The 23,538-nt window shown below is 39.2% G+C and overlaps 1 protein-coding gene across 2 annotated transcripts in view; it reads left to right on the top strand.

The window, feature by feature from the left end:
* The window catches only part of LOC149543584 (putative serine/threonine-protein kinase), a 169,599-nt gene that overhangs the window by 77,458 nt on the left and 68,603 nt on the right, over positions 1–23,538 (top strand). For both annotated transcript variants that reach the window (XM_089798371.1, XM_089798370.1), the window contains exons 4-5: positions 9,482–9,692; positions 9,938–10,175. In XM_089798371.1, the coding sequence (XP_089654497.1) occupies positions 9,482–9,692; positions 9,938–10,175 (449 nt within the window). The remainder of the gene's footprint in view (positions 1–9,481; positions 9,693–9,937; positions 10,176–23,538) is intronic.

Raw genomic sequence — 23,538 nt, forward strand, 5'->3', positions numbered from 1 at the left:
GCTAGGGCCTTTTTTTTTCGAAACCCTAATTTTTGGGGTTGAAAAATATTTTGTTTGTAGATTCTTGGTGGGCTTTTTGAGAGCTCAACTGGGTTGTCGTCCGTTTTTTCTGGGTGCCTCGATTTTCGAGCCAGCGGATTCAGAAAACGACAACAGATTTCTTTTGGGCTTTTCGAGCTCTCTTCTGGGTCATTCACTGATTCTGTTGGGTCTTCCATATTTTTGCCTTGAAGAACGTGCCTTAACAAATTTTTACAATTTTTTATTGAAAAACGTGCCATGGCATCTTTGACAAATATTCTGCTTGAGCATAATTCCAAATTCAATGGTCGCAATTATGGAACCTGGAAGCAGCGCATCATCGCAATCTTCGAATATCGAAACACCGATCAACTTGTTCTGGGTGTTAAGCAGCGTTCGACTTCTCCGGGTCCTGATCAAGATACATGGGATCTGAACAATCGAGAGGCAGTAATGCTTCTCAAACTCTCTGTAGCTGATGACCAGCTTTCTCAGATTCCATCCGGCAAGACAGCGGCCGAAATTTGGACACATCTAAAAGGTCTTCATGAGACTTCCGACAAAAGCAGAGCCTTCTTTCTGAAAAACACTCTGTTTTCTATTGTCATGGATGAGCGCACCTCGCTCCAGGCACACCTGAATCGGATTCAGGAAATCCGTGATCAGTTACTTGCCATCGGTCGCAAGATGGAGGAAGAGGATATTGTGGTAATCACTCTTCGGAGTTTACCAAATTCCTATGAACATTTTATCGAGACTCTCAACATCACATCTACTGGTGTTGATCTAAAGTTCACTGATCTCTGCACCCTGTTGCTTCAACAAGATCGGTGGAAACAACAGTTCGGTAGCAGCTCCAGTTCCACCTCCACTGAGCAAGCCTTTGCTGCGAAATCCTTTCAGAAGGATAAGGGCAAGTTTCAGCAACCATCTCAGCAGAAGTCTTCTGCTCCAGCATCCGATGGTACTAAAAAGAAGAACATTCCATGCAACTATTGCCACAAGTATGGTCACATGAAGGTTGCATGTCGGAAACGCTTAGCTGTTCAGTCTAAGCAATCAGGTTCGCAACCCAAAGCGAACAGTGCAGAGCACACTGAGCAGGCGGAATCTGCCTTTTACGCCTTCATGGCTAAAAGACCCGCAGATCATGTGCAGTCATCTGCCTGGTACATTGATTCAGGTGCCTCTCGACATTTCACTCACCGCAGAGACTGGTTTACTGACTACCAGCCTTATTCAGATTTTGTTATCTTTGGTGGTGGAGAAGAGTACACGGTTGTTGGTAAAGGCAACATTCAAATTCAGTCTGTTGGGAGGAAGCTCATATTCCTTGATGTGTACTACGTTCTAGGGATGGAACTAAATCTACTCTCGGTCAGTCAGTTGTTGCGACATTCTCCACACTTGGCAGTCACCTTCAGTTCACATCAGTGCACCATCACTGATCGGGTGACTAAGTCTACTGTTGCAGTTGGTCTTGAGGATCATGGTCTTTTCAGACTTACTGATTTTGGTGATTCTCAGGACTTAGCTATGGCTGCTCGGCGATCTTCTATCAACACACTTTGGCATCGGCGATATGGGCACTTAAATGTGCATTATCTCTCACAACTTGCTCGGGATGAGCTTGTTCTTGGTTTGCTAGAGATTCAAACCCAACACCTTGGAGTTTGTGACGCATGTCAGGCTGGGAAGCAACATCGCACACCTTTCCCCAGTGGCGATTCTTGGCGAGCTTCTCAAGTACTTCAGCTTGTTCATGCTGATATCTACGACCCTATGGCCACTCCTCCTGTTCTTGGGTACAGGTATTTTCTGTTGTTTGTAGATGATTTCAGTAGAAAAATATGGGTGTATTTCCTTAGAAAGAAATCCGATGCATTTACTGTATTTCAGAAGTTTAAACCCTTAGTTGAAAAAGAGTCTGGGAAATCTATTATTACTCTTAGATCAGACAATGGGGGGGAATTTTGTTCTAATGTTTTCTCCAGCTTCTTGGATACACATGGCATCCAACGCTAGTTCACCACACCCCACACGCCACAACAGAACAGTGTAGTTGAACGTCGGAACAGGACAATCACCGAGATGGCTCGTTCCATGCTCGAACACAGACATGTTTCGAAGCATTTTTGGGTAGAAGCAGTTAACACTGCAATTTATCTGTTGAACCGGTCACCCACAGTGGCGGTCAAAGGTAAAACTCCGGAAGAGGCCTGGTCAGGTCGCAAGCCCAGAATCAGTCACTTGAAGGTTTTTGGCTCTCTTGCTTTTGTTTGGATCCCTGATGCTTCACGCACGAAGTTGGATGCCAAAAGTCAGAAACTAATGCTTGTTGGATATAGCAGTCTTCACAAAGCCAACCGCCTTATTGATGTTGAGACATCTCGTCTCATATACAGCCGCGATGTAGTCTTTGATGAGCAACGAGGACCATTCATGCCTGTTTCTCATGTTCCTGATCCAGCAAACCAGCCTATGCAGGTTCATGATTTGGGAGTTCGGCTTCCATTAGGTCCACCTGATGGGAGGGCTCCAGTAGCTCCTCCAGCTCCAGTCCTGCCAGTGATACCTGTACAGCCACCTCCGGCTTCTCCTGCAGGATCACCTCGTTTTGAAGATGCTTCACTTGAGTTTGATCCAGATTCTTCTGACCAGGACCCTGCTGATCAAGCATCTCCTAGTACTACTGTTGGTCATTCTCCTCTCCGGCCTAAGTGGTGGGCTAAGACACTTGCTGATCTTCATGATGATGAGCTCATTGATGGGAGAACTGCTTAGAAAAAGAGCCAAACTACAGATTCTGTTAACTTTGCTCTTATGGCCAACATTCACAGTGTGTTTGAACCTCAAACATATTCCGAGGCTAAAGGAATTCCAGAGTGGGAACAGGCCATGCAATCTGAACACCAGAGCCTGTTGAAGAACAACACTTGGGTCCTTTCTGATCTTCCCCCAGGGAAGAAACCCATTAGCTGCAAATGGGTCTACAAAATCAAATACAAATCAGATGGTACTTTGGATAAGTACAAAGCTCGTTTAGTGGCAAAGGGCTTTTCTCAGCGTCAGGGCATTGATTATGAGGAGACCTTTGCTCCTATTGCAAAGATGAGCACCATCAGATTAGTCCTAGCCATGACAGAACAGTTTGGCTGGAAGGTCCATCAGATGGACGTAAAGAGTGCTTTCCTGAATGGTGATCTCCATGAAGAGGTCTACATGACGCAGCCTCCTGGTTTCAAGGTTGCTGGTAAAGACCATCAGGTTCTCAGATTGGTAAAAGCTCTCTATGGTTTGAAGCAGGCCCCTCGGGCATGGTACATCAAGATTGATACGTACCTCAGTGATCAAGGCTTCAAGAGGAGTTCTTCAGACTCAAATCTGTACATCAAGACTACTGACAGTGACATCATCCTTCTGGTTATCTATGTGGATGATCTGATCATCACTGGCAGTTCGGCATCTTTGATTCAGGGAATCAAACAACACTTATGCCAGTCTTTTGATATGACTGACCTTGGGCTGATGCATTATTGCTTAGGTGTTGAAGTTTGGCAACAGTCTTCTGGTATATTCATCTCTCAGTCCAAATATGCCAAGGCCTTGTTAGACAAATTCCGAATGCAAGATTGCAAACCTGCATCTACACCTATGGAGAAAGGTCTCAAGTTATCAGCCAAGTTTGATTCTTCTTCCGTTTATGATACTACGTATAGGCAAGTAGTAGGCAGCCTCATCTACCTATCTGCTACTAGGCCTGATATCAGCTTCGCAGTCAGCTATATTTCACGCTTTATGACAGCTCCTAAGGCTGATCATTGGATGGCAGCAAAGCGTGTGCTTCGTTATGTGAAGGGCACTTCTGATTATGGACTTCTGTATTCTCGGAGTTCTAATCCTAAACTCAGTGGGTTCACAGATTCAGATTGGGCAGGCTCTGTTGATGATAAAAGGTCAAGATTTGGATATGTGTTCAGTTTGGGATCCGGTGCAGTCACATGGACCAGCAAGAAGCAGCAGGCAGTTTCTCTCTCTTCTACAGAGGCTGAAAACAGAGGGACTGTTAAGGCAGGATGAGAAGCTGTCTGGCTTCGTCGGATGCTTGGGGATATGCAGATGTCACCAGCAGGATCGACTACTCTGTTTGTTGATAACGAAGGCGTTATCAAGTTAGCACGGAATCCAGTCTTCCATGAATGAACCAAGCATGTGGATGTTCATTGTCATTACATACGACAGCTGGTTGAAGACGGGACTATAGATCTGCAGTATGTTCTTACCACAGATCAGACTGCAGACATTCTCACCAAGCCTCTTGGTCCTGATAAGTTTGTCAAATTCAGAGGACAGCTTGGTGTGTTAGATAGATTAACCCTGAAGGGAGGGTATTACAATAATAGATAAGACGTCTATTATTAGTTAATGTTTATCTTGTAAATATCTTTAGCTTTAGTTTGCTTTCGTTTTTTGCTTTCTTTGGAATAGAATGTTTCTATTCTTTACGATCGTTTCCTAAGGAAACATCGTCTCATTCTTTTGTATAAATTGACCTTTCGGTCTCTGTTATTAATAAGCAAGTATTTACCAATTACTTCGTAATAAATATGAACCTTGAGGAAAATTCAAAGAAAATACCACTTTGGGCCATAAAAACAGTTGAAGCAGCTCAAGATTTTGCTACACCTTCAGGATCAGTTAGAGAAAGTAAAAGACCTAAAAGATTCTTTGGTTATTCAACAAATATGGTTGATTTATCCAAAACAGAGCCAACCAATCCTTCTAATGCTATTAAACATCCACCCTGGAAAGAAGTTATGACAAAAGAATATCAATCAATTATGAAAAATGATGTTTGGAAAATAGTTCCAAGACCAAAAGGAAATTCCGTTGTTTCTTCCAAATGGATATTCAAGATTAAGCATGTTGTAGATGGGAGTTTTGAGAAATATAAAGCGAGATTTGTAGCCAGAGGTTTTTCTAAGAAGGAAGGGATTCATTATGAAGAAACCTTTGCTCCTATTGCCAGATATACTACCGTTCGAGCCGTCTTAGCAATTGCCGCATCTAAGGGATGGAAGGTACATCAGATGGATGTAAAGACAACATTTCTCAATGGAAAGATTTTAAAAGAAGTCTCTCTAGAGCAACCAGAAGGATTGGAAATCCATGATCCTAACGCCTTTGTTTGCAGACCCAGGAAAACTCTTTATGGGCTTAAACAGGTTCCTAGGGCCTGGTATGAAAGGATTGATAAATATCTCACCGACTTAGGATTCCCTAAGAATGAAGCCGATCCAAACTTATATTATCAAAGAGATAAAGATGGTACGATAATATTGATATTGTATGTTGATGATTTATTAATCATAGGTGATGATCATCTTATAGATTAGTGCAAGAAAGATCTAACCAGAGAATTCGAGATGAAAGACTTGGGTCTTCTCCATTACGTCCTAGGATTAGAAGTACAACAGAATGCTGACAATATCATACTAAATCAAGGAAAGTACACTTCAAATATCTTGAAGAAATTTGCAATGTGGAATTGCAAGTCTATGTCTTTTCCAATGGAGACCAATTTGCATAAACTTAAAGAAGCAGCTGTAGAATCACTTCCAATAGATTCTACTCTCTATAAGCAGATGATTGGGTCCCTGATGTACCTAGTAAATACAAGACTTGATATTTGCTATGCTGTTCATGCTTTAAGTCAGTTTATGTGTGAACGTAAGGAGATTCACCTAGTTGTTGTTAAACACATTATGAGATACCTGCAAGACACTCTTAATTATGGACTCAAATATGAGAAAGTTGCTTTAGACTTGCATGGATTCATCAATTCAGATTGGGGTGGAAGTGTTAAAGACATGAAAAGCACTTTAGGATGTTGTTTCAGTTTAGGATCAGCTATGATTTCATGGATATGTAGAAAGCAGTCTTCCGTAGCTCAGAGCTCCACAAAAGTAGAATACATTGCAGCAGCAATGGCCTCTCGAGAAGCAGTATGGTTGAGGAAGTTACTTGTGGGATTATTTGGACAAGCCATGAATCCTACGATCATTCATTGTGATAATCAGAGTTCCATCAAGCTCTCGATGAATCCAATTTTCCATGACAGATCCAAGCATATTGAAATTCCTTACCATTATGTAAGAGATATGGTAGAAAGGAATTTTGTAAAATTGGAGTACATTTGTACTGCAGATCAGACAGTAGACATACTCACCAAACCTCTATCTAGAGTAAAGATAGAACATTTCAGGAAGAGACTTGGTATGGTTGAGTTGTAATTTATTTGTACTCTTATTGATTATTAATAAAATAATTTTATTTTTGTCAGGCTATTGACTGTTATGGGCTCCACCATGTGTAATCATTATTTGAGAGGTGACAATCTTTGAAATAATGAATAGTTGTGTAAAAGGCATTATGAGAGATGACGATCTCTTAGATAATGTATTAAACAATAGATTTTACTATAAGATCCGGAGGAGTTTTAGATCGTCTTGTGACATTGACATTGCTATGTTCATGGGTCACAAATTGGATAAAGGAAGAATTTTAGAAATTCTCTAGGTTTATCCTGTATTCTGGTAGATCTTAAACTTAGGATCTCGTTGTGATATAGAAATACCAGTTTCTATGAGTCACAACATGTATCTTATCACTAGTAGCAGTGATTTGTCATATCACAGGTTTAGTAATATGACTTTGTATCATGTGTTCTATGATACTACGCACTAAGAAGAGACAGACAGATATAGAGTATTAATTCTTGCTTAAATATTGTATTGATGTTGCTAGATATGATATCTCTCTGTAGAATTATCAGGTTAAGAGGGAGTGTTGAGAATGTAACTTGAATAATGCTACAGGTCTGTTAGTACGGGCTGTACATTCTTTTATGGATAATATATATCCAATGGTCGATAGTTAACACATTTATATCTTTCCTAGAGAAGCTGGAGATTTCCAAAGGGTGTTCTTGTTTAGCATTTAACTTAGCTAATGCTTAGTCTGTGAATTATATTTAGACTCCTTGAAATTGGCGACTTAGGAATAATTTTGTGTTATTTCCAAAACTGATGGTCATGTCCCTTGAGGAACATACCCTCTAGATGGGATATATGTAGGGTTGAGAATGTAGTTTGGAGAACACACACAATACAAGCACTCTGATCTACAAGCATTCTCCTTCCCACGGATACATAGCAAAGTTGTTCAATCACACAAGTTCGAATTTAGATGACTGGACCTGCAGTAAGCACATAAGGATATCTGTCTCTCAAATCTGAATATACATATTGCTGGAAAGATTATTCTCAGCAACTCTGAGTCTGTTTTAAGGCTCACGAATTTGCAGATCTGTACATATATCATGATCAGAAATGTATAGAGCCTTAGAGGACCTTTTTGTATTAATATCAGTCCACTTGCAACGAATTAGAAGTGTAGCTTCAGAATTAAATGATAGTTGTGTGTTTCAATTTGAAAGGCGGGGGTTATTGTTCTTGTTGCTATAGAAAATGAATTCTGAATTATGTTCTTGGGTATATTTCAAAATTTTATGCTATTATTTTAAGATTACATGCACATTGTCAATATTTCCAAATTATGAATGCATTAAAGCATATTGAGCATTCAATATGATTATTGAAATGTTGTATGTTGAGGTTCAATGATGTTTAAATGGCACGGTTTATCTATGTCTTCATATGAATGTTATGTATATATGCAAATTTCCCTATATATTTTTGGATTTTCCCTATATATATTTAGCCATCCCTGTTTGCTGTTCCCCTATGTTCCCAAAATCAGCAACAATTTTTGCCATCCCAGAAACACGTCCTGCCATCCCCGACCTGGAAACTCTGGGGAACGTAGCTTCTTTCAGACCTTTGAATCGAATCAATACCCATTACATGACTCTTTCCCTGCTCTATAATGCTTAGATACAGTCCAATAACTATAAAGCAACCCCTTTTTCAAGTTACAAGGGGATTGTTATAGCTTGTTCTTCTGCGACAATAAAAGTTGAATAATGGAGATGTCTTCAGAAGCTCCAGGTAATTCCTACTTCCCTGTAGTTAGCCTTATATGTGTTACCTGCTTGTGGGCAATGGATTTGGCCACAGTCAAGCATGTTACAGGCATCTGACATTGACAAATATGACCACAATTGAGTCTGTCATTTAGGCAATTGATAAGTATTGGTACCCACTCCTTGGTGTCTTGTTGACCTAGATGGCTTTCATTGAACTGTTCCTGTTCTCCTACAAGTGTAATTTTTGACTTATTCATTCAAGGAGAGTATTGTCTGCATGTCTAATGAAATTGTTAGTCCTCCAGACCATCATAACTATTCCATTTTAAACTAGTAGTCCAGTTGTTTAGTTGATGTTATCTTTTTGTTCATTGAGGTACAATATGCATTTTCTTAAATGAAATAGATTTTGTGGAGAGCTCCAACTGACGAGATTGGTTGCAGGGGAGGATAAAGTGGTTGTATCCTATCTACAGAAGTCGGGTTGACTCAAGGAGCCGGAAGGCTTTTAAAGCTCAATATGAAGGAGAGATTTGTCATCCTCACCAGTGGCCATAAGCCCCAAAAACTCAAAGAAGTACTATATTGAGCAAGAATAGAGGTACTTGCCTTAAGCTTCGGTGCGGTTTTATGGAATGCCACATCTGTAGTCAGCAAGTCACATGCCTCCTAGATGCTTACTTTTCTACCATTATCCTGTGAGCTTTAGATTTTAGAATCATCATGATCTCTCCGAAAATAAATCTGAACATTTACAATTGTGCTGAGCTCAATCAAAGGAGAAAACAGAAATTGTGCTTTGTTGTTCGGTTTAGCTTAAAATTTCAAATTTTTTTGAAATATATATTTCATCTGTCGTTGAGCATCTTCACAATTCTTTATTAGCTCTGCCACTCCTTTGACACTCTGTTTTGCTGCCTGCTGTTACCTGCTTCTTGTAGCTTTTATGCACCATATGAGGGCTTTTTTCTATTGTTGCGGACAATGCGCTCTTATTTGACAGGTCAACTAAACATTTGACTGCACTTTCAGCACTAATTTTGAACCTGTAGTTTGTTCCTGGTAGGTTTTCATTTTAATTTTTATAATATTGATCAATGACAGTAACTTTGGATAAGGTTTTGTCACAGATCAAACTTAATTTGTTATGATGGGTGAAGTAGCTCAACTGAAATGCCAAAACTATAATTTCACACAAATGATTCAATAAAGCATAAGAACGATGAACAACTGGGACATATTCCACTCTTCATATTTGTATAAATACAGAGTTCAGAATTTCGGTTAAATAAAAGGACATTAACTTTGTTGTAGACACTGCATTGTTTTTTCTGTATTTTTTTCATTGTCTTAATTTTTCTAGTTGATTCTTCAAATCTCTCTCTGAGTCATAAATGTTCACCTAAATGACAGGGAGTCCTGAAGGATGACACCCCAGTAGCAGTAAAGTCGCTTTCTGTCCAATCTAAACAAGGTGTTCAAGAGTTTCTAACTGAGATAGCTACCATCATTGATGTCAGACATGAAAATCTTGTTAAACTGTATGGATGCTGTGTACAAGACAGTCATCGGATTTTGGTTTATGAGTATCTTGAAAATAACAGCATTGCTCAATGTTTACTTGGTATGACTCTATGAACTATAATTTCTTTCATAGATCTAGATCACTGGAACCTATCATCTTATTTTGAGAGAGCGAGTAATAGTGCCTTTTCCATGTAAAGAAAGTTGTAGAGTCAGGAAAGAGCAAGAACACAAGAACATAAGCTGTCACTGAGAGATCAATTGAGTAGAAACAAAGGGAAAGGAATTGCCTTGGGAACAATTAAGGTAGAATTTTAACATGACGTGCATTCAAATGGTTTTCAGGTTCAGCAAATGCTCATATTGATTTGGATTGGCCAACGAGAGCTAAAATCTGCAAGGGAACTGCCAGTGGTCTTGCTTATCTTCATGAAGAGCTTGTGCCATACATTGTACACCGTGACATTAAAGCTAGTAATATCCTTCTTGACAGAGACTTAAACCCAAAGATTTCAGACTTTGGTCTAGCCAAGCTTTTCCCGGATAATGTCACTCATATCAGTACTCGGGTTGCTGGCACACTGTAAGTTAAAAAATTATTTAAATGTGATCTATTTAATTATGTTTCATTTCATGAAGCAAATTTACTGTCAAATTCAATATGCTTGCTTGCAGATGTACAGTTTCTCTATGAAATTCAATTGTCATTACTTGACAGTATTTGCAGCTTTCTATTGATTACTATATTGGGAATATCATGGAATTTGAGTAGAATTTAATTTCACTTGTGACAGCATGCTTTGATATTTGTTGCTACATGGGAATGCTTTACTTAGTAAATAAAAAATGAAGCTTATAACTTAAATAATATTATTTAATAAGTACTTGCTCCATGTTGGTCTGAAAATTTTGAGCAATTATTTAAGAATGTACCCCACCTCAAGTCACTGGGAATAGGATTGCAAGAGTTGTATGCAGACAGACAAAACAAAATTTTATGGGAAGGAAATATATAATATACCACAGAACAAGATTTGTAACTGGAGGAACACACTTATATAGGAGCTTGGAGATAAACTATTATGGAAGTGTTGCAAATAGTTATGTGCATAATATGTTAATATATACAATGTAACAGTTCTCATGTATATTTAATAAGGAGACACCAAACAATGCGGAGCCATAGAGTGATGACAAAGAGGATTGCACAAAGAATATTCTAGGCATTATTGGAGTTACTTTCTCATGCCATATTCGGGTTACCTGCTGCAGAGAAGGCACATCAAGCCTACTTTGGCATGTGTTTTCTTAAACAATTGAAATTCTAGTGCAATCTGTAATGGTTTCTTTCTGGTGCAACTTTTGTCCTCATGCATTGGGATCTCATTCACAACAATGGTCTATGTTTTGTGGATGAGCTAGTTTATTTTCAGTCCTTGCATCCCCTTTTTCAATTTATTGCAGCTATCTCAATGGCTTTTATGTTGCTAAAATTGTATAGTGTACCCTAGGTTTTTCAAGTTCATGGTCCATGTCTAAGGGTTTGAGTTTGAAATTGGTCAAAACATTGAGTTTTCATTGTGGAGACCCAAGTTCAATTCCTCGTAGGGACATATAAAGTGGAATTCAAAGTTGTGACTCTAAGTCTTCTGTTATTCTAAGTTGTGACTCTAAGTCTTCTGTTATTGATGAGGTGTTTATTTAAATAGATTTCAAAGCAGTGTAGTGTAATAACACCCAACCGGTTATAGCTTAAACAAACATTAATTTTCTTCACAAATCAAGTGTTTGACATTTCGTCAAACACATGGCTGACAACTCTGTTATAACTTATAACTGTATATGACGTTGGAATGTATTTGTTTTTTTTGTGTTTTTGAAATATAAATGCTTCACACTGAAATTCTGAAAACAAATTATTAAAGTGTAGCTTCAGTAGAGGTGAAGTACACATTATATTAAGTATATAAATCTGTGATTTCCACACACACACACACACACACATTCAGTCACGGTTATGTGTTTACTAATAATCATCATATACTTAATCATTGAAATGTTATGTTGTATATTGTAAACGATACATGTTACATATCGGTTTATTAAAAATACTAAATGTAACTTCATGGACACATAGGTTCATGTCCCTACGGGGACATGAACATCTACCTTGGTATATATTGCCGATTGCTGGGTGGTTGAATATCACCAATCAAAATGGCAATGCTTTGTTCTCCACCAGCGATTGTCAGCCGATTGGATGGTTCCGGCGGTGTTTCTGTAGCTGACGGATTGACTGTCGTCGGTGTTTTGTATTTTGTAGCCGATGGGTAAATAGTTTGTAGCAGACATAATGTTTGTGGCTGGCAAACTCTTTCGGGAAGGTTCGGCGGATAGTATTTATATCCCGTCTGAGATCATTGTAAATAATCTACTATTACCAATATTATGAAGCATAATGTATGTCTGGCATGTGCGAATATAATTGCGGGTAACTCTCCGCGGGAGATGGCCCGCGGGCACTTCTCCGTGGGAGTTTGCCCCACAATCGACTACCTGCCGCCTGTCTTGTCTGCGGAAGCAACCCGCGGGGTTGTTTTAAAACCATGAAACTCACAGTTTTTTTCAGCGGCATAGACCTTTGGTGTATTTCGATTTTCTTAGCCATCCATAATGAAATGGGCTCGGGGAAGGATCAACAATAGTAGGAGTTGCGAAAGTTCTTGGTAAGAATTCCTTCCCACGAAGAGGTGCTGGAGAAATCCGACGTGCAGAGTTCTTCCGTCCACCTATATATGTATAAGCAGCAGAAGCTCAAGGTTTTGTGAGGAGCAAGAAAGAGGAAGTAGTAAAAAAAAAACGACGACAGATTCAAGTTGTTCAGAATGAGTTACAGATGGTGCCAAAGGGAAGGGGACGCATCAGTGGTTGCCAGAAAGAATGTAGAGTCGGCAGAAAATGGCAGAAATAGTTTGTTCCGTGCATTTTTGTGTGGGCTACGGAGTGCTAATTTGGTCTTGGCGACGAGGGGCGCTGCCCCTTGACCCTGCCCTATACTGCGACAGGGAGCGCACTCGGGGTGCTGCCCCAGGACCCTGCGGGGGCGCTGCCCCTCGACCTCGCCGGGGGCGCTGCCCCTCGACCCCCAGTCGTTGCGGATATCAGTCGTGGGAGTCTGACCAGTTGAGAAGAGTTGAAGTTGCTGCAGGCATGGACTGTCTGTGTACCAGAGGCACTAGGAGTAGGTATTGGTCGGGAGGCTGTCTTGGTGGATGCGTAGAGAGCTCGGGAGGAGTCGATCATCCAGTTGGAGGCAGTGCAGCGACACTTGGCTCAGGGTACCGAGGAATTGAAGACAGAGAAAGCAGCACGGGTGGCTATCAAGGTTAGCTTGAGGAGACAGTATTGTGTTAGCAGAGGCTACAGATGTAACGGGATGAATGTGGAAGTGATGTGACAGAAGCAAATTTTTGTTGTAGTCACTCTGTTAATGTATTTTGTTTGTTAATTTGTTTCAGATATTTTGTAATTGTCGTCCGGAGACGACTTTTCTTTTTGGGGGGGATGGTGTCAGTTGACTGGATGGTTCCGACGGTGTTTCTGTAGCCGACGAATTGACTATCGTCGGTGTTTTGTATTTTGTAGCTAACGGGTAAATAGTTTGTGACGGACATAATGTTTGTGGCCGACGGACTCCTTCGGGAAGGTTCGGCGGATAGTATTTATATCCCGTCTGGGATCATTGTAAATAATCTACTATTACCGATATTATGAAGCATAATGTATGTCTAGCATGTGCGAATATAATTCTGCTATTCTGTTCCATTGTCTGTATGCGTTGATTTCTTTACCAGTACGGTGAACAGCGATATAACACTATACTTAGTCTAACAGAATATAATACAGTCAATATATATATATAGTTCAGTTTGACAGCAGAAAATAATATAGAATATACTTGGAATCACAAGTATATATATGAGAGAACATCATTGCTATATAACAGTAATCTAAATCAGATTCAGTTGCATATATATAATACTGATAATTCTATATTAGTAACTTGTCATTACTAACTAGAAGAATAAAAGAAGATATTAGTATATCTCTATCAGAGATCCTACAATCTTTTACATGGTATTAGAGCCATCCTGAAAGAGAAATTCAATCTCATAATTGTTAAATATCTTCAATTCAAAACGGTGAATCACGTAAGGTTAAAAGATAGACTTGAAGGGGGTTCAAACTTTGCTTCATGGAAGATTTGAGTAATGATTATTCTACAAGAGATGGAATTAGAAGAATATATAGAGACAAATAAACCGATGCTAGAAAATGATCTAGACAAAACATGGAAAAGACACAACAATAAAGCCATGAAGATTATCATAGATTCAGTGAAGGATCACATTCTCCCTCTATATTAAGTCTTAAGGAAAATTTTGAGATGTTTTCCACAATGAAGAATACTTTCAAAATTAACAACGCTAGTAGATTACTAAATTATGTCTTATTTTTTAAGAATTTCAGAGTTGAAAGATCAACTTGCGACTATTGGAAATCAAGTAGATGATGAAGAACTTAGCATTATAGCTCTAATAGGACTACCACGATCTTGAGAAACATTTATTCGTGGTCTAAGTTCTCGACCTGATCCTCTTAAATTTGAACTACTTAAAAATGAATGTACTCAAGAAGAGTCAAGATTAGTTTTTAGAGGAATTAGTTTAAATCAAGAGGGAGGAGACATTCAAACTCTTCAAGCCAATACCAACAATAAAGGAAAGAAAGGTAAATTCAAACGAAATAGAAAGGAATTCAACAAATCATAAACAAACGAGATTGGTCAAAAGTACAATGCTTTAAATGTGACAAATTTGGTCACTTCATAACTCCTGCCCAAAACGAAAGAAAATTCAAGCAGCTCTAGCAGAAATCAAAGATGAAAATTTCGCATTCTATATAGCACTCAAGTGAATTATGGTGGGTGGATATTTTGCAACTGACAGTTTTGGGTAAAATTTAGTCGCAAAACAGGATGACCAGCCACAACATGTGAGACAGAGTCTCTCCTACCTTAAAGGGAAGGTTCCCTCTTCTCACCATTCCTTGGATCAACTCGAGGTATGCAAGAAGTCGAGAGATTTTTGTAAAGGGTGTTACCAATATTCTTTCCTCTTAACTTTTAGGAAAGAATCCACTTACTCGTGGAGCAAGTAAATGGGTAGGGTGAAATCTCTAACTACATTTCTTTCTAAAAGTTGAAAATGGTGATACTGATAAACCAACACTAACTCCAAGGTTAGCTGAAAGTGTACCGATTTGGCTCTAAGTCTGATTGTTATTCTATATGAATAAGCTTTACTGATAGGGCACAAAGACTTCCAAAAGTAAAGATATCCTAATTATTTTGTGAATCAAGAAAGAGATATAAGCTACAAACAAAGCTTCTAGTCTATATATCTCTACAATTGTTCCTAGTCAAAGCTCTGGCTCCAATTGCTTCTTAACTCTTTTTACTCTGAATTATCAAGAAGACAAGATCACATGAATCAAAGATAACATATGCAAATCATAGAGAGAGCTTCTAATTCACCCAAGTACCAATTGCACTCAATCAAAGTTTAGTTTCAATTGCTCCTTTGTATTCACTTCTCTATCAAAATAGTGCTACACAATCAAAATTCTACTGGCACAATTTCTCCAGAGCTCTCTTGCATACAATAAAAGATGATTTTACAATGAGGTGACACTCCTTTATATAGAGGCAAAGGAGTTGAGAAAAAGATGGAATAAAATGTGGGAGCAATTCAACCAACTTTGACCAAGTCTAACTATAAGAGAAATTATTGGGTTACATGCAACTACTCATGCAACTCGTATTAGATGTAATTACATCAATTTCCTACAATACATCCTCTTTGATCTACAAATAGAAATAAAAACAAAATTACAATCTTAAAGATTGTTCTTTAGTGCCTTGAATTTGATGATAGCATTACACACTGTAGGAAGATCAGAAATCTCTATTGTCTTTGATATCGCCTCTATCTTTACGACATCTGCATATGCTGATTTCACAACCTTGGAATTTGCCACTTGAGAATCTTGCAAGTGTTTTGCCAAAGAGTTATACGAAGCAAATTTGTTCATTGTGTGAGAACCAAAATTCTCAGAATCTAGATCAGCATTGATCCTGATTGTATATTTTGAAGTCATTCTGTCATGTGTAATCAGATTACCGTGTTCATCAAGAATCTGACATCCCATTTTCTCTAAGTCGCATGTGATCCCTATTTCTATTGCTTGACAATCTCCAAGGTTTGCTTTTAACTTTGTTATCAGTTTTCTAATTGTTTCTTCTTTGTAGCCCATAAGTCCTTGATATTTGGAAAGGATTTCACAGGATGGGAGAATGTCACGTGTAACCATGGCATCCAAATTAGACTTAGCTATCTCATCCTAGTCATTAAGAATTTATTTCAAATCATCAGCTTCTTGAGTAAAGGAGGAAATCAAATCTTGTTCCATTTCAATCATGTCTTTAATATGCCTAAGGACTTTAACCATATTTGTAATAGCTTGATTTCCTTTGCAAATAACATCTCCTACCCAAGACATGGTAGCTTTAACTATCCTTTTCTCCCTAGATGTTATAGACACTCCCTAATACTTCATTTAAGCGAGCAACTCCATGCTTGAGTTGATTTTCCTTTTCCCATAATTCATGATTGCTCTTTGATAGATTGGCAAGTGCGTCTTGAGCATCTTGTAAGCAACTAAGTTGTGACTGCTTTCTGGTCTCTACCTTGGTGAACTTGTAATGAAAACGAGTAAGCTCTTCAACAGTTTTGTCCACCAGTGGCTTGACAACCTCTACAAACTTGGTTTTTTCCAAATCAACCAAAATCCTTGAAACAATCTTATCTTTTAAAGACTTGGATTTAGTTTTCTTTACAGGAAGCTTATTTGGAGGTACGACCACTTTTCTTCTCTTAATTGTGATTCTGCTTAACCATGTAGGCAAGCTGAAACTTTCATCTGTGGAAGCAGGTACAGTGGAGACCATTGACATTGATCCTCATTTTATCTCTGTCGTAATTGAACAAGATTCAGTCTGCACAACTGAATTCATAGGTGCATGACAAGAGGATTCTGTCAAGAACAACTCAAAGCTGGTTATAGAAGTGTCAAGTTGGGAAACTTGACCCTATGTGAAGATTGGAAAATCCTCAAAGACATTTCCAAGATTTTCGCATTGCTTAGCTGTTAGCATGGAAGGTGTTGCCAAAGATATAGGGAGTGCAAATGTATTTACTTCTGATGAAGGAATGGGAGGTGTGAGGACCATAGAGAATGAATCTACATCAGCATCTATCCCATCCAGAAAAGGTGCTTCCTGCATGGATGGTTCATGAGTTTGTGCAGGTCTTGGGGGAGATATGATCATGACTTTTTCTTCTTGCTCATTTTTCTCGTCAAATTCTTCGTCTGATTCTTCCTCTGACTCTTTGCAATGCCCCCTCTTTGGCAATTGTTAGCTATGTTTCCGCTAGCTTAGTTTTGCATGGTCTTGAGGGCTAGCTAGGAGTTTAGAGGGATCTTGGCCTAGTCATTCCTAGCTTGCGGCCAATTGGAGTTTGTTTGTGGGGTCTTTGGATGAAATTACTATTTATAGTAAGTTGACTGGGCATCAGAGATGACATATTTCTAATGAATGGACTTGAAGTCTCGTGCCGAGAGCTTTCCGACAAGCTATCACTTGCTTCTTTTTGAGTCCAATTGATATATTATTTTAATGCTTGAATTTTATTGAAGTAGCATTTAAATTAAATGTTAAAATGATAAAGTGTTACTTTAATATTATTTATGTCAGGTTGTGTGTTTGAGAGGGGGACGCTCAAGGGAGACATAAGATGTTATTTTATATTATTTTATTTTAAAACACTTTATCCCACATTGCTTGTGAAAAGTGGGTCAACCCTATGAAGTGGAAATAAAAGGAGAGCTGGTGGCTATTGTTCAACAAGTTGAATATGAGAAGAAAAATGATGTGTGAGTTGCAAATCTGTTCTTGGCATTAGAGGATGTCTATCCTCTCTTGTGACATTCTAGACGTCATTCCCTTGGGGTTTGGCCTTTGGAATCCATTGTCATCAGCGCATTATCAAATAGATTGGGCTTGTTTCTAGCTACAGGCATATTTGATGTTTTGCTCATATCTTCTTCATTACTCATCTGACTCTTATGCTACTTTGAGGGAATGATTTTATGAAGATATTAGACTGTTTGAAGACAAAAATACTGTAGCAACACTATTCACGTGGGTACTGTTCATGTGGCACTATTCACACGGTTACTATTCATGTGCCACTATTCGTGTCATTGTAGCAGCAGGTTTAAATAACATTTGTTGGAGTATTACGTCAATAATATTGGAGCAATTAGTGAGTGGATAATTTGCCATGCATTTGATTTTATTAAATTTTAAAAATAACATCTTATCAGCAGTAATACAATTTCCAATCTGCATATCATTATACTTCCTTTTTGTTCATGTTGTGTGATTTTCAATTCCATGCAATCAAACAATATAAACAACCCATTTCCGAAGTCACAAGGGGTTAAATTAGTAAACAGAGGAATAAGGAGTTGGATGCAAACTATTTGACAAAATTCCTATCAGTGGTTGCTTTAGTTTTGGGCATTTAAGGGTGCCCACTACAGTGGTATCAAAGCCTAGTTGTCCTGCCATCTTGTGGAGGCATTACAGGAAATTTAGAACAATAGGGGAGAGGGAAAAATGTTTGACAAAATTTCAAAACACTAAAATCAGGAATAAAACAGGTTAAGAAAGTATGTTGGAGCATGCGACAAGGGCCTTATAACTTCCGCAATACTAGAGTAAGACAAAATAGAATTTTGGACTTGCAGAGTGAACAATCTAGTTCATTCGTGCAGGTGGAGATAGAATTCAATCATATAGACATAGAGGAGATATTCTTTGATCAGGACATCAATATGGGTGATCAGATCAGGGGGAGGTAATTTTCAAACTATTACTGGATACATTAGAGTAGGGGCAGCATATGCAGTTGGAGCAAAATAGGCAAATGGACATGATGCTGTAGCTTATGGCTAGACAGTTGGGCCTTAATGTTAATCCTGGTGACGCCAACAATGGAAACAATAACAATGGGGGCAATGATAATAATGGAGGCCAAGGCAACAACAGGTCTTGAGAATAACATTAATTTTAATAATAATGGACATGGTAACAATGGGAATGAGGATGATAACTTTAGACACGTTGCACGCCCAACTTGGACAGTGAGTTTGAGAACTCTTCTACCCACCTTCCCACCCTGAGATCCGGTTCAACTAGTAAATGGACCGCATATTACCGAGTTACAGGATCAGTTCAAGAGGGGTTGGGAGGCTAGCCGACCAAAGTTTCAAGACGATATTTCCCTCAGAGATTATATGGACTTTTAGATGAAACACATGCCTAGAGTAGGAGGGAGGAATCAAAACTTTGAGCTGAGAAAGAAAGTTGGAAAACTTCCTTTACCTTATTATGATGCTTCAGGGAAGATGACTGCACGAGCTTGGGTGTAGAAGGTAAATACATACTTACAGCTAAATCCTATGCCTGAGGAGGAGGCTATCAAGTAAGCAACTATTCATTTGGATGGCCCAACGCATGAGTGGTGGTACCATGACATGGTAACCTTGGGGCATAATCAGAGCATAGCTTACGGGGAGTTCACTGAGAGGCTCATAAACATTTGGTACCAAAGATCCCAAGTTACAGTTTAAGGAGTTCGTACAACTCAAGCAATGGGGATCAATTGAGATGTATATCAATGAATTTTAGAGGTTTTTTGTGTTGGTCACAGATATTTCAGAGAGGAGATAAGTAGCGTTGTTAATGGACAAACTCTTAGACCCCTTGAGGGGTTGGGTCAAGGGGCATGACCCAGCTACATTACAAGAGGCCACTAAGTAGGCTCATGACTTAGCACCTTCTTCGTTTAGGAGCAGATTTCAGCCTAGGGATTCACATACGAAGAAGGATAAGGAGGACAAAAAACATTTTCAGAAGGATGCTTAGCCAAAAAGGGATGATAAGTTGGATAATGACATCCTGACTGAGTTGAGGAGGAAGAAGCGGTGTTTTCACTACAGAGAGCCTTGGGACTTATTTCATAAGTGCCCTCTCAAGGCTAAGGCAAATCAAATGGAATATTTCTTAGCAGAGGAGTCACAATCAGAGAGGATCAACACTTTGATTCAGATTAGGGTAATACTACAGAGGAGAGCAACATTCCTAAGGATGAGAAGTCATTGGTACGTTTAACAGGGGCTCAAGAGGCAATCACATTTAAGGTCAGGGGTACTATCTAGGGGCAGAAAGTGATCTCACTCATTGACATTGGGGCTACACATAATTCCATAGATGCACAATTGGTAGCCAAGAGAGGTTTACAGACTGAGGAGCATGTTGGGTTTAGAGTTATGGTGGCTAACGGTGAAAACTTATTATGCACTCAGAAGATATCTAATCTTCACATCAGGTTTGGAGATGGCTATGAGTTGGAGGATGAGTTCTATGTAGTAGACATGGGAGATTATGATGTTGTCCTCGACATGACATGGATGGCCTCGCTAGTTGAGTTCACACTCAACTTAGCAAAATTGTAGATGAGATTCCAACATGAGGGCAAAATTGTTGTACTTAGAGGACTTTCGGATGGGGTTTGTAGAGTAATCTTATTGAGGAGAATGCAGAGACTTTTTCGGAATGATGAGATAGAGTGGGCGGCAAAATGTTTCACTATGCCAGCTTCACGAGAGCCACAGGTGAAGAGTCATCCACCAGATATCCATGAGGTTCTTGACAGGCACACTAAAGCATTTGGCGAGATTCTACATGGGGTTCCTCCTAACAGGGGGATAGAACATGTTATTGACCTCGAGGAGGGAGCCAAACCAGTTATGATTACTCCCTATCACTATCGTAAGAAATAGAAGGATGGGATAGAGAAGGCAATTAAGGATTTGTTGGAGATGGGATACATAAGGCCTAGCAAAAGCCCTTTTGCTTCAGTAGTAGTTTTGGTAAAGAAGGATGGGATGATGCGCATGTGCATCGATTACAGGGCACTGAATAAGAAAACAATTAAAAATAGGTATCCCATTCCTAGGGTTGATGCGCTGATTAATGAGTTGCATGGGGCACGCTTCTTTACCAAAATTGATTTATAATCCGAATACCATCAGATTTGGATGAGAGCAGAGGACATCGAGAAGACAACCTTTCGATGTCACTATGTAGAGTGGAAATATCACAGATATAGAGATATGCTAATCACACAGTATGGTTCAATTAATACATATGAAGTGAAACATAGAACATACCATTCGTACCATAATACCAATAGGCAAGGAAATGATTTCTTTATTAATACCAAAAAATCGATATGCGTACAATACCAATGTTCCAGACATTTATAGAAGGGTTGGTTAGTTGGAAATTAACCAACACATTTCCTTACCACCTAACTACCCAACTCGACTAGCTTTAACAAGTACTAACATAATAGTTACTTTATTCCGACTATATTTATCCCCCAAAAAAAGAAGTCTTCCAGACGACTGTAGAACATGAAACCAACAAAAAACAACTTTGACCTCAAAAGGAAGGATGGTAGGACATCCCTGTGCTCGAAGTTCCCCTTAGCCGTTATAGGTCTCACTCAACTGTCTTCTGCTTTGTCCAAATGCCCTACAATACTCGTAGTGCGTCTATCTTTTTAGCTTCTGCCATAGTGACCTTGCTCTCTAGTTCAACTTTTTCTTTGTTCCAGGCTTCTTGCATAGCAACTTTCTCCGCTGCCCATTACTGTTGAAGACTCTTTCTAGCCCCTAGACTTTAGCTAGGATCTTCTACTTTTGAAGTTTCAAAAAGGTTTCGCGAAAGGCAACCTCCATTGTTGTTAGCGCCTTTAGGAGAGGCGATTGTTCTTGTCCCATGGAAATGATAGAGCTGCCCATCCATGTGGTAGCCATGTTCTCCCATCCATGTGGTAGCCATGTTCTCCTCTGAATAGCCACCCTATTCTAATAGTCCCCAATCCGTGTGGCAGTCAGTCTACATAAAGGTGACCAACACCTCTGCTGCAGTGATGAAGGTTTCTAGATTCTGAGCCTTGGCCTACTCCACGATCTTCCTAGTAGAATGCTCTATGGCTTGAAGCTCAGTGAGGAACAACTCAGCCTTGGCTGCAAAAGAGGATATGTCTGGTGGTTCCCCATGCTCACTTTGTATCTCTACCTGTTCCTTAGTAGCTGTCTCTATGGGTGAAGACACCATGCCTCCTTCCTCGAGTAGCCTGTCCGCTTCCTCTAGGACGGTATCTGTCTTGGCCACATCCTTACTAGCTTCTGTCGTCCTGCTACCCTGGTTATGAATTTTCCTAGTTTTCTCCTCTCCTCCTATTGGCTGTACTACAAGGGCAATCAGATGGACTATTTCCGGTCCAAGAGGTGTTTGTACCCTTACTTTATGAGCACACTTTTTTTGGCACCTCAGATTGATGACTTTGGTACAGGATGACTATTCCGAAAAGATAAGTGGTGCCATCTTCAGAATTGATATCTTGGAAGACCGCCATGTCGGAATTTGTTGCCGGCCACTTGTTCGTTCTTTGACTCCCACTTGATTTGGATTGGAATGATCTGCTATCTCAATTCTATAGGGATCACTAGGCAGTTTCTGGTAAAGTTCAGGAGGTTCTGCTACCCTTGTTGGAAGTGGCCCCTCTGTAGGTGGTAAAAACATCACCGCTTGTGGAGTCCCCTATAGATGACTCAAGTGGATCTCCGCCTCCTGTGAGTCCGACGAGGATGAATCCATATCGCTGCCTTCCTTTGAACTTTCATCCTCCTCTTCCACTTCTTCAATCACCACTGTTTGTTTCAGTTTCTTTTTCTTAGGTTCTCCTTCATTGTGAGATCCCATGGTATCCATATGCAGCTAGTATGTCATGGCTGGCTTGTAGGGCTCCACCTGACTAGCCGGTACCAGAGTTCCTCGGTGCTGATTGCTCACCTGAGTGCGTACTGCTTCAAAGAACAAGGCCACCATATGATGAGGCATATAAAAGGCTTTATGTCATTGTAGTAGAGGTGAATATTCCTGCCTATCACCTGGGTGACCCGGGTTCGTTCCCCGGTAATGGCGCCAAAATGTAGAGTGGAAATATCACAGATACAAATATATGCTAATCATACAGTATGGTTCAATTAATACATATGAAGTGAAATTTAGAACATACCATTCATACCATAATACTAGTAGGCAAGGAAATGATTTCTTTATTAATACCAAAAACCAACATGCATACAATACCAATGTTCCAGACATTAATAGAAGGGTCGGTTAGTTGGAAACCAACTAATGCATTTCCTTACCACCTAACTATCTGTTGTGAAGTTTTCACATCATCACCCCAAAATTTTGGGGACCCCCTTTTTTTTCGGTTGCCTTGGCATTTTTTTTTTTGGAGTTGTCCAAAAGTTTTCAATTTGAAAATTTTACACTTTGGATGCCTTCAGGCCAGGAGGGATGTGGTTGGATTTCTTTTTCACCCAGTACGAAACTTGATTTTCTGGAAAATGTAATTTTATCCTTAGGCCAAACAAATTTCAAAAAACAAAATTTTTCAATGGTTAGAATAGTATTCGGCAAGATAAATTTGGAAAATTTTGGACTTATACAGATTTTGGAAATTGGAAATAATTTTATAGACTTGGACATTTTCAAAATGACATTTTTTTTAGATTTAATTTTGGAAAATCTTGAATTTTTCGGTGAAAAGGAAATTTTTTGATAGTGAAATTAAAAATTGGAAAATCGATTATGGATGCTAGAAAAATGATTT

This window comes from Cupressus sempervirens, chromosome 8 (genome assembly GCF_028749045.1).
Source record: "Cupressus sempervirens isolate cs-2001-9-10 chromosome 8, ASM2874904v1, whole genome shotgun sequence".
Lineage (NCBI taxonomy): Eukaryota > Viridiplantae > Streptophyta > Pinopsida > Cupressales > Cupressaceae > Cupressus > Cupressus sempervirens.